Genomic DNA, 12,532 nt, shown 5'->3' with positions numbered 1-12,532 from the left:
TTTACTGTACACGATGAGTTAGGATAGATGTATTGAACTTCTTAAGGTGAAATGCGCTTTTAATTAAAGTTGTGAATGCTCCACAAGCAATTAGGCAGAGTGCAATCAAAAACAGTTTGGAGAGAGTTCTTAGTCGAAGCAGCGGCATGGAATCCAGGTAGGTTTTTTTTTTTATTCAGTTGTTCTCGACACTGACATGTCAGAATGCCATCAAATAAACATGGCTCGGCTTTGTAATATTTACTTGATAAATGGCTCCTATACTCAACTCAGATTGGTTTGGTTTCTGGTTAATTAAACGTCTGCTCAGGCAGAACGGCGGCAGGTGCTGGGAGAATATGAACTCACTGTCCTCAGAGTAACAGAAACTATTACCAAGGTGTGGTCTGGTCTCTCCTCACAGGTTCAATAGAATAAAGAGGAGATATCTATTCAGCTGAGCATGCAGAGGTTCTATATGGGAATACAGTTCATGTTTATATCAGTTACACCCTATAGATTAAAAGATTAGACCAAGTCCAACAATAGGTCTTTGGTAAATACATGTGTTTTTTTTTCTTTAAAGATTTCTATATATTGATTCATCTGTTTTCTATTGTGCGGAATTAAAAAAAGGAACTGTGGACACAATTATCAGATATTCTGTGAAAATGTGTCCTCTCTTAACTGTGAAAGTGCCAAGCTGTGTGAATTTTCTGCATTTGGCTGTAAGACCAATGCAATTCACAAAAAAGAAAACAAACAAACAAAAAAAAAGATCATTTTGCTTCCCATATCAGTGATGCATATTGTGATTCAATACATAAAAAAATCTGATTATGTTTGATTTCATTTCGGTTACTGGATCAATTAAAGCAAACAGTATTGTCATTAAATGTACTGAAAGTTTCATTGGCTGCAATGTGGGATCGGAGCATCACCAGTCCATTAAAATTTAACTTTCAAGGCTGCTTTTCCTTCATTTCACAGTCTCTGTTTTCTCACTTTTGATCGAAGAAGAATGTGTGTGATCTTCGCCAAGCAGAGTTACCAGGAGTTAACTCACCACATGATTACAGTCATTTGATATAGTTTATTATACTCCTCTGGCACACCCCAGGGGAGGGACGGCCCACACTTCCTGACATTATTACGATTGTACGATCAGGACCGCTTCCTCAGCTGGAAGCGCGATGGGAAGGTTGCAGGTTGGATCCGTCTTCGACCTCTGTTCATACGTCTTTAAGGGACTGAACTCCAAACTGCTCCCAGAGGAAAATTTAAGTACCTCGCATATCAGCTGTCACCATTAGTGTGTGAGTGGGTTAACCTGATTAACGACGTGAAGAGCTCTGGAGACGCTGTAGAAAAGCAGTATCTGAATAAAATCCATTTACCGTTTAATCAGCACAGAAAACACACAAGTGGACGAACAACACTGGGCCTGGAACGAGGAGGATTATTAAACAATGAACAACTCGCCGTAAAAGACACATTAGGAGTAAATGTGGTGAGTGATGAGGGTTAGGGTCAGCCTAGGGTTAACCTTAACCCAGGAAAACTTTGCTGTTTGAATTTGAAGGTCATCACGGCCACTGTTTTACCACTGTCTGTGGCCCCTGACCTTTAAAATGTGTTTGACACTCCTGATCTAAAGTATTTCTTCAGGACAGCCGTCACCTACACCTCGTTCCTGAACGTACCTCGCCGTGACATTTTAAAGATCTCTGCATTCTTATGATAATAAAAATGCTCGGCCGCCTCAGTGGTGAAATGCCCTGAAAATGTTCGCTGGCCTTAGAGTGAAGCAACTGTGGAAATTAGTCTCTCTCCGCAACAATGCAGAGTCTGAATGGCAAAATATGATCTTGCTTTCGTCAGGTGGAGTTGATTTTGATTCAGTGTTGTGAAAATCTGCACCTCCAGGACTCACGATGGGCTGAACACTCATTTAACAGACTGTGGGCGTCTTCGTATATCACAAATCTCAAACTTCGATTCTTTACCCAATATGACTTTTTTAATCAGCTGAACGGAGCCTTTTCCTCTGAGACCATCAGATCTTCTTAATTTGGCTGAAAGTTGATATATGTAGTGATCAAATCCACCTGAAGGTCACATGGACCTGTGCTTCATTTTTAAAACAGAAAATTCATCTTTGGTTCAGATAATTTTACAAGGCCACAGTATTTTTCATTTTATATTAACCATTTCTTTGTTCACACTTCACAGAATGTTGTTTTTGGGATTGGAGGCTGTATTTGTATGAATCCCCATCACTGTCGTACGCAGTTCTACATCTGTTTGTGATTTAAAATCTTACAAAATCTAACTAATGTTCCATCTCCAGAGTGCACCGACTGAGTTTATTCAAATGAGTTTGACATGGTCACTCTCGCTCAGTGATGTCTCAGGGTCACTATGGACTCATGTAACAGAGTGTCCCTCTGGAAAGAGACACCCAGTCCCTTTAAGCACACCTCCTAACAGACCCGGCCTAAACCTCAGTGGGGCCCGATCTAAATGCTGCACTAGATGTAGAAGCTGTAGACGTCATGTGAACAGACACCCAAAACACCACGGGAGTTTTGTGTTTTTCCTTGTGATCGCTGCAGTGTGAACCAGGATTCAGCTGCTCTCGGTCTGATGTGGAGCCTCTCCTTTATGTCACCGTCACGGCACAGGCCTTAATAAAGCTTCAGTAGTGATGTCTGAATGACAGTAACTACACACACACACACACACACACACACACACACACACACAGAGCCAGGAATGCAGCACCCGGTTTGTCTGCCTCAGAGTGTGACACCATAATGCCTGTAATATGATCCAATATCTTCTTTTCAAAGTGCCCAATATTTGGTCATTAAAAGTATTTTATGATTCTTATAATGGAAGGCGAGCACATTGGATTCCGCCCACCCTCTGCGGCCCATCTCCCTCTCCCTCTGCTCCTGATGAAAATACTTTATTGCCTCTTCTCCCCCTCTTGTTGCCGCCTCCCTCCCGCCCCCTCTCCCTAACCATCCTAAATGTCCGACAATCATTCAAGTGATTGTTTTCCTCCCTTCCGGCACGAGTGGCCGTGCCAGCCTCCCTCTCCATGTTAATTTGCCTGTAACTCAGCCCAGAATACAGTGTGTTTCCTGCAGATTTAAGGTGCCCATTAAGAACCCAGAGGCCCGGTCAATATGATGATCACGCTCTTCCTATTAAAACCCATAAATACAGAAACGCCCGCGCCTTCGGATGGGAGGAAGTATTTACTGACGGCTGAGGGGAAATTCTGGTGCCAATAAACACTCTTCTATCAGCCCCGACCTCTCCTTTTTTAACTCTGTTAGTTTTTATCGCTTTTTGGGAAGCGGTATATCTTCAAGAGGAGTTTGCTCTCTGTGCAAACTCATAGGTATCCGGTGCCAGGCCCTGATTCTTTGTCCTGTTTTATTTCGATTATTTAGTGCTTTCTCCTGAAGTCCTCACCTTCTATCTGTTGTATTGGGCGAGATGTGCCGACCTGTGTCTGATCTCTGCTTTATGTAACAATCCCAGAGTGTTTTGCCCTCATTCTTCTTCCTGGTTTCCCCCTGGCTGATAGATCGTTGTTTTCTCTCCTTCACGCTTCCTCTCCCTGCGTTTATTTTTCTTTTAAAGCTTCCTCCTCCTCCTCCTCCTCCTCCTCCTCCTCCTCCTCTCCCCTTCTCTTCTTGTATGCATTATGTTCCTGTACATGATGCAGACTGGAGGATGCTCTCCTCTCCCCTTCCATGCCCCTGCTCACTTTGAGCTGCACTCTGTCCCCCGTCTGCTGTATTGTCTCTCGCCCCTCCTCCGTCTCGGCGCTCCTTCCCCCTCCGGCTGCCTTCATGCGAAGTGACGGCTGCTCACACACCCCTGAGGAAACATCTTCTCCATCTGCAGCCAGCGATGATTTGTGCTGGACACACATGCACGCTGCGTCACACCCACTGTACTTGTATGTACTGGATGACAAACACTTTCATTGAAGGAGGATTGCACTTAAAGGTGTGTGTTGCTGCACACACACACACGCACACACACACACACACACACACACACACACCACACACACACACACACCACACACACACACACACACACACACGCGCACACACCACACAAACAAACAAACAATAGCGTCCAGGCATACATTCGTGCACAAATGCATGAATCAAACACTTTAATGTACCACAGCATCACAAGTGTATTCTCATGTGCAGGATAAGGCCATAAAGGCCACTGATGCACCCTTGAAAACACACACACACACACACACACACACACACACACACACACACACACACACACACACACACACACACACACACACACACACACACACAGTACAGGGACAGATATCTGGTAGATAGGAACCGACGCGGGCTGTATGCTTTGTTCTTGGAATGTCCTAAAACCTTTTCCATGTCCCATTTTCAACCACTTACCCAGCATGTGTTTCGCTCATCTGAGGCTTTTAGGCCCTATTAGATGTTTATACCGACCAGAGGCAGAGGGAAGCAGGGATCAGACTGCAGGGCGCCTCCGCTGCTCCCTATATATGTAACATAGCGAGCGGGCCACAGCCTCTCACTGTGTGTCTCCCTCTTTACTGAACTGGTCACATTTATCTGGCCTTCTGTCTCAATTCATTAGGCATGAGTGCACTCCGCAGCGCTGTTGGAGGAGCGTGGGTGGAAAGAGAGAAGGGTGGTGGGGGGGTGGAGCTGCTCTTATATTTCTAATGCTCCTGTACTATGAGCATATGGGTATTTTCAAGTCGTGGGCTTTGGGTTCAATTTCTTGATAAAATAACCGTGAGTAGCATGTTGATGGTTCCAGCTGTGTATGGCTGATGTGCCGATCTCTCCATCATAAATGTTAATGAAGAGCAAACTTGTTGTATATGTATTTTGCATATACTTGACTCTGATTTGAAATTATTGACTGTACTTCCTCCGCCAGAACAAAAGTGAAGACCAGACTTGAGATTCTGTTCAGATAATAAACTGATATATTAACTCTGTTTAACATAAACTGGTTTAAGTCTATTATTGTCCTGGTTTGGACCTAAATGATAACAGGAAGAATTTGAAAGTTAATTATGTTGGGCCACTAGCGGGTGCTGTTATTTGTTTTTGTAATGAAGCCACACGAATGTACCTGTGACACAGGGACGCCATGGCCTGATTAGAATCTTTTGGCTTCAGTCTCAGGAGGTTGTACTTTGAAGCACCTTCCTTTATGTCTTTCTATATTTATTTTTTTGGTTTACCTTGAATTACTCCAAATCTTGACAAGATAGTGTTGGAAACTTTGGTGTGAATTCAGAGGACATTCATGCGGATATCTGCGGTTCCCTGAAGGTGGAGTCTGACCCTGGCGATGCTCTGCCGCTGGAACCACACCTCCCAGCTGAAACCTGTCGTCATCCGGTGGATAACTTGGCAACTTTATTTAGAGCATTGAGAAGATTTACATTTAATGAATGCTTACTTATTTATCGTTTGTGTCCACCTATTATCAACCCCAGCTGCTTGCTCTTTCTGTGGCAAACAATTGTTCTAATTATAGTCTTATTGTACCTCTCATCCTTACTTTTTTTTTTTTTTACATTTTCTTGTAAACCTGTTTGACAATGCAACCCCTTTCAGGCCCAGCCATGCTCCAGACAATGGCCTATTTTGGTCTGAATAATGAACAAATTCAGAAAGACCATCTTGGCTGCTGTAATGTTATAATATGAGCAAATTGCTTTTTTTTTTTTTTTTTTATTGTCATAGTGAAAGGTGTTCGGTGGGACAGTGAGACGCTCTGGCCTGAATACATCCATCTTCTGAAATAGCCGAATGGAAACCAGCAACGGAATAATTATCCATAATTAAAAGGCTGCATGAAAGTGGGAGAAGAGCGAGGTGCATGTGGAGATTTAGAGATTTGCATCAAAGGGGAAGTAAAGATCGTGACAGTGGGAGGAAAACTGTGTTGAATCGGCCCAGAATTCATTCACGCAACATTTTCAAGTGAAAACATACAACTTTCACAGCATTTTGGGGGGAAAACACAATTTTTTGAAAATGGTCAGTCTCTGAGGAATATTTGTTATGACATGATTGTTTTTACTTATTTATTTTATGCTGATTCAATCATTTATTTTTTCCAATGGGGATATTTCCACCTCACAGCACAGACAAAGCTGTAAAATGTCTTCATTGGACAGCGCCTTTGAAATGGGACTCTTGGTCGTGGACTTCAGTTTCGTTCACTTCATAATGAATGGAAAATATTGGCATAAAGGCGTTCCAGAACGTATATTCACCCGATGCCACGGCTCAGTAAATTAACTGAATTGACTGTAAAAGCGTGCAGCGGCACCGCAGCAGTAGGTAGCCTATCGTACATACCCCCCTGGAATTACCTCTCATGAATACATTCAAATCAAATAACATGAAGTGGAAGGCTGACAGATTGAGATCCCAATGGAAAAATTAGCCTACTGACATTTTTTACTTCAGTACATCTTCTGTTTCATTGCTTTAATGTCACCCAATGACTTAAAACATTCTAATGTTCACATGTAGCCGACTTTAACTCCATTTATTCCAATATCAACTGCAGGAATTCAAAACAATGGGCCCATATGGATTACATATAAATATTTTCTCTCAGATGATTGCAAACTTCACCTTTAAAGGGTTTACTAAATTTTAAATGTACTTAGCAGAGTCTTAAAATTTCAAGCAGGATGAAGTAAATGACATGCTGTTTAGTTTACAGCAGACAGTTGTGTTCAGTCTCTCAAAATCCTGGTCAAGTTGAAATAATTAATATATTGAATGGTAAATGGTAGATGGTCTACACTTATATAGAGTTTTTCCTCTGCATTAGCAGACCCCAAAGCGCTTTACACTGCAATAACACATCTACCCATTCACACTCACATTCACACACCAGTGGTGGCGGCTGCCATGCAAGGCGCTCAGTCCATCTACTGGATTGGATATTCCACAATGCTTCGCCGAATGTTTATAATGATCTATCAAATGAAGCTTATGCTCAGATTTTCTAAATTCAGATTTTATTGTTAATCATGCAATCTGTTTTAATCACAAGTGTGTCCGTGTTTCAGAGTCGGCTGGGCGAATCTGTAAAACTGGCCATGAAAAACACCTTGGTACACCTTCAAGATTAGGGGATTTTCCTTTTAAAATAAATCAGAAAGTTTCACTGAATCACATCAAAAGCCGGCAGAAGCTTTTCAGCGTCGCTTCTTACTGTGTCAGGTCAGGGAACCAAGTGCACAGGCCACTGACCGGGCCAGCGGTTTGGTAATGGAGAACCAGCCAAACAAGATGGAGGTAGAGGTGAAGAAATCCAGACATCTGGTCAAAAACAGGCCAGAATCTGACAGCAGTGAACTGACACTTGTACATGATCACTGGTAGGAGACATTCAAGGATCAGGGGAGCTGAGCAGGATATGAGGTTGTGGACAGACAATCGACTGGAACAAATAGAGCTTAGAGGGAAATCACATCGCAGGACATGAAACATGGGTGGAAAAACAATATACACCAATCCAACCTGGATTCCAGAGTCAGAAGTCTCTGGACCAGAATGACAGATCCCTCGATCCTTTAATAACAGGTCCCTGGGTCATATAATAACAGGTTCATGGCCCCCAGAGCAGCAGCTCCCCGGATCTGAATCACTGCTGGACCACAGAATCACAGCACTGTGTGTTTTCTGAGTAGCACGATGTACTATGAAAGCATAAAAGTGATATTTATCAGGTGTACGAATCCTCCCTGTAATTCAGATGGATTATAGCTGCTTGCAGTGTGTCATTGATATTGCTGGAGATTGAAACTAAAATGCAGCAATGGCAATATTGCAGTGTTTTTTTGCTGAGAGATCCTGAGAGTTCAACTTCAGACAACTTAGCTGGAGGTGTTTAGGGATTCTGCGGGTCGGTCTCTGTTATTGGAGGCATTTTGTGTCTCTCAGTGGCAGAGGATATCAAATTCTGAGCCTGCAGACTGCGCCGAGCACCGCGCTCTGTGCAGAAAACTGGGTCAGTTTTGCAAGACAAACAGCTAATAGAATGAAACAAAACGAACCAGCAGAGAAGCTGCACGCATGTGGTTGATTTTTGTTAAACCACGATGTCCCTATTTAGGAGAAAAATCAGGCTCTGAGCATATTAATTATGTACCAAGCCTTTTGAGAGGCTTCCCCTCAGTTTTATCTGCACACACACTGCGGGCTGGTTGTAGCTTGAAGAGAAAACGTGTTTTTTTTTAATAGATTTCTCAAACCTCTGCTGCAGCTTTTTGTGAATAGTGTTTGTGTGCTTGTGTGCAAGGGTGAGAGTATTTATGCATTTATGTGTCGTAACACAGCGTGCGCCTTTCTTCCAGCTAAGCTCCCTCCTCCTGCACTTCTACCACTCTGAAATGGAATCACCCTTCTCCCTCACTCCATCCGTCCTTCCTTCCTTCCTTCCTTCCTTCCCTCTCTATTTTATCTCTCCCGCTCACTCACATGCACGCACGTACGCTGGCACGCACACGCACACACACCTACACAAACCCTTAACCATGAGCAGGGGTGCCAGGGAAGCAGCCATTGTGACAAACACCTTGAGGCAGACACCCCCTCCATGGCAGTCCTCCATCTCTTGTGCAACTAGCGACACTCACACACACACACACACACACACACACACACACACACACACACACACACACACACACACACTTAGAAGAGACATACTGTACATGTGCAGTTCAAAGATTATGAGCTTGTAAGGCATTAACTTAAGCAGAACAGAAAATTTCCTTCTTTTGTTCCCCTTGTTTTCTTTGCCGTTCCTTTCCAAACCGTCTTCTACAAATTACTCACGCAGGTTCCTCTTGCACGTGTGTCACACCCACATACACAAGATAGGGAGAAGGAGAGAAGGAAAAAAAAAAAAATCGTCCATCTTCAGACTGTAATCTGTCTCATCAGTCGCTTTAGTCTGGTGAGCAGAGATAGAGGGCTGGAGCAGTGCACATACATATGAATCTATGATAGGTGAACATATGATTCCAATTGCGGGGTCTCTTGTGCAACAGCAATCAAATGAACATATGACAGCGATAGCACCTGCCCCCTGCCTCTGAAGATAAGGAGGATGTAATAAGCGTGTCCACACTTTGAGCCCACACACGCTCGCGCACAAACGCGCTCACACAAAGTAAACAGAGCAGCAAAGGCTGAGATGAATACAGAGTGGAGGAGAGTCATTCAAAGAGAAGAGTAGGATGCAGATGAGACGCCTACACCAGACTGAAGGAGAGCGCCGGAGAAAGAAAGAGAGAAACAGCAGGAAGAAATGGCGTGCCAGAACGGGGATGTTAAAAAAGTGAATACCGATTTCATCCACTGAACTATTCATGTGCCGTGTAGCCATCATTAATTAGGGAAAAAAATGACAGATAAAAGAAACATTCTTTGAATGAAAATCTTAAAGTCTGGGCCAGCAGGAGCTCTTTGTCATTTTTCTTTCCCCTTCTTTTCACATGTTGGTTTTTAACTTCACACCATGAACATGCATCTGTTCACCTGTTGGCCAATCACACGGCAGCACCTGAATGTACCACTTATGTGTTGAAGATGAGCTGCTCAAGTTCAGTCTGAGCATGAAGATGAAGGAAACACGCGATTTATGTTTGTATGAAAGTGTGAATGCAACAATCGCACTTCTTTTTAAAGAAGTTACAAGTGCAAAACCATGAGCTACTTGTTGATGCTCAGTACCGATATAAGTACTTATATTAAAAGCTAAAAAGCCTAATTTTTACTCGATGGCCATACGATATATAAAGGTTATGCATTGCTGCAAACCACCTCCACACAGGCTGTGTGTTGACGCTGCACGTGGCTCCAGGAGTCTTAAAGGCTCCAACTTACTCACTGTCCTTTACATAACATGGAGACCATGTGTCAGACAACAGTTGGTCCAACCCAGTCCTAGAATAGAAACTGTCCGGTTGGCGTGCGCTTCCATTTTTCCTCAGTCCTTACCAGACCGGTAGTTTCGTGCAGCCACCCTACACCCTGACTTATTGAGCAGTTCTCTGACCTGTGGAGCTGTTGCCTAGCAGGCAGGAGCCACACGTGGTACCAAAGACTGTTTTCTCTCTGACGGAGAATCAGCGGACTGATTAGCATAATAATACCTGAAATACAACTTTCACTATTCCATCATCAAAGCAGTTGGCGGCTATATACATCGATCACGCGCAGAATCTAAATTAGTCAGAGGTGAAGTTAAGAACGTTGCTCATCACACTACAGTGGCGCCTCTCATTAGGTGTGAACCCTGCATCCGTCCCAAGAGACATTATAATTTAGCCATGCTGTGCCGTTAAAGTCATTTTGCCCCTCATAGACCTTATCGACAGACACTCTGTCCTCTCTCCTGTTCAGAAGATCACCTAAGTTACAATACTGAGTTTGCCTCGTCCACTGATAAGCTGTGTTCGGTGTTTCGAGCTGTTCTTCCTGAGTATAAACTTCAATGTTCCCAAGTTTTGTTTTAAACATGGCTGCACACAGTGTGACCTGTTAGCATAAACACCAATTCAATGTTGTTTTTAAAGCATATATAAGTTTATTAAGCGATTTAGTGTCTAGTACATACAGTTCTTCTGGAGTGTTGCCAGTGTTTATGAAGCTTTGCTCTTCTTGTGAATAAGTGGCGTGATAATTTTATTAACAGCGAGAAACGAGCTCAAGAACAGCTTCACACGATATGCCCACACTGTTTTCTGTTTTTTTGACAAACTGGAAGGCAGCATCAATCTTAATGACTACCAGAACTTTTAAAAGCACATCAAGTTAAAGCTACGGTCTCAGTATGACGCTACAGGACGAATGGGCCACAGTGAGATCCAAACACCTGCAGCAATAGTGAATATCAAACCTGTTTCACGCAGTAACTACGGAGGGTGGCCTCATCTGTGTGTGTTGTTTTATTGCACTTTGTACAATTTCTTGCATGTGCTGGGTCGGGAAGTTTACCCATTGAATGTTGAAAAAATATCAATTCTCCACTGACCCATCCCAGGTCTTCTTCTTTTCTGTTACACTAGTGTGTACGAGTTAACTTGACTACCAGGTTTATCACTCAGCAGTGGTGACAGAAAAGGAGTTTGTGCAACAGACCCATGGAAACCAGATCTTAGGTTGAACAAGAACTAATTAGTCTCTAAAGACTTTTACTGTGGTCAGCGGTTGAAAGTGTTGGTTGTTAACGTTCCTCATTGGCATGTTTATTGGTAGAAGCCAAAAAGTACAACCTCTTTGAACCATGTAGTAGACTTTGCATTCACACTAAAATGGCAAAAAGCCTCCAGGTTTGAGCATCAGTGGTAGCACACTTAGCTTACATGTGACAAAAATGATTCAGAGGAGTGGAATTGTTTGTACTTCACTTCAACAGCTCCAGTTTTGGCATTAATTACCCTGCTAAAGATGTTTCTGCTGGTCTGTGGTGTTGCTTTGAGGCTCTTCCCCAACACTTAGTATTTATATTGTCATGATTTGACAGCATTGCTTCAGACGGGTGAGGTTCTCTGTCTTTTACTATCATATTACACAGAAACAGTTTGTACAATTTACTACCATTGCTGGCACTTTCACATTTCACTTGTTTGCTGTAAATAGGGATGTGCCACGACACGAGCTCCGTTGTTGTCTGCTTTGTCATAATATGTGATCAAGTTCAATCAATTCAAAATTCAAAAGGAGTTTGAATTTGCCCTTGTGAGCTTGAAACTTGGCTTTACACGGGTAAAATTGAGCCCTGGTAATAATGTATACGGTGTGTTAACGTAGCCAACCAAGTTTTACAGTAACAGTTTGGTGTCTGATTACAGAAAACACACTGTAATAATGGTGAGTTCTTACTAAAAATTCAAGCGTAAATCCCGAGGCGGTGGTTGTTCGGTGATGTGACATGAACACTGTGGAGCTTGTGTTCACTGCTGTTGATGCTCTTGTGGGTTTCAGGTCTGATCCGGCTGCGCTCCAGCCCGCCTCCCCGCCTCCAGGGTGTTGAGTACGTCCTTAACGTCACGGCCACGGACGACAACGCCTCAGGCGGCCCGCAGGCCCTGTCGTCCACGGCCCAGGTCGTCGTCGGAGTGGACGACGTGAATAACAACAAGCCCGTCTTCGAGAAGGTGTGACTGGCACTCACTTGTTGCCTTTGCATGTTGTGGTTCTCATGCTTCTCTCTTGTTTATGATCTTGGACGTTTCTTCTGCCACTGTCTGTTTAATGTAACAATCTTCCATCACGCCTACTTATTCCCTTCTTTGTCTTTCAATCTCCTCTATTCATTAGCCTCTATCACTCCTCTCTGGAGGAGCGATTAGTGAGCTTGACCCTCGTCTCCACTCTCTCATCTCTCTCCTACATCATCTCTTGGTCTTTTAATTAAAGCTTTAAGGAAAGTGGGAGGAATCCCGGCCAACCCACTT

The 12,532-nt window shown here is 43.3% G+C and overlaps 1 protein-coding gene across 1 annotated transcript in view; it reads left to right on the top strand.

Moving 5' to 3' along the window:
- The window catches only part of LOC115389974 (neural-cadherin-like), a 292,942-nt gene that overhangs the window by 59,129 nt on the left and 221,281 nt on the right, over positions 1–12,532 (top strand). The window contains exon 8 of the mRNA XM_030093594.1: positions 12,060–12,232. Coding sequence (XP_029949454.1) covers positions 12,060–12,232 — 173 coding nt within the window. The remainder of the gene's footprint in view (positions 1–12,059; positions 12,233–12,532) is intronic.

This window comes from Salarias fasciatus, chromosome 1 (assembly GCF_902148845.1).
Source record: "Salarias fasciatus chromosome 1, fSalaFa1.1, whole genome shotgun sequence".
Lineage (NCBI taxonomy): Eukaryota > Metazoa > Chordata > Actinopteri > Blenniiformes > Blenniidae > Salarias > Salarias fasciatus.
This window is presented reverse-complemented; position numbering and strand designations above follow the sequence as displayed.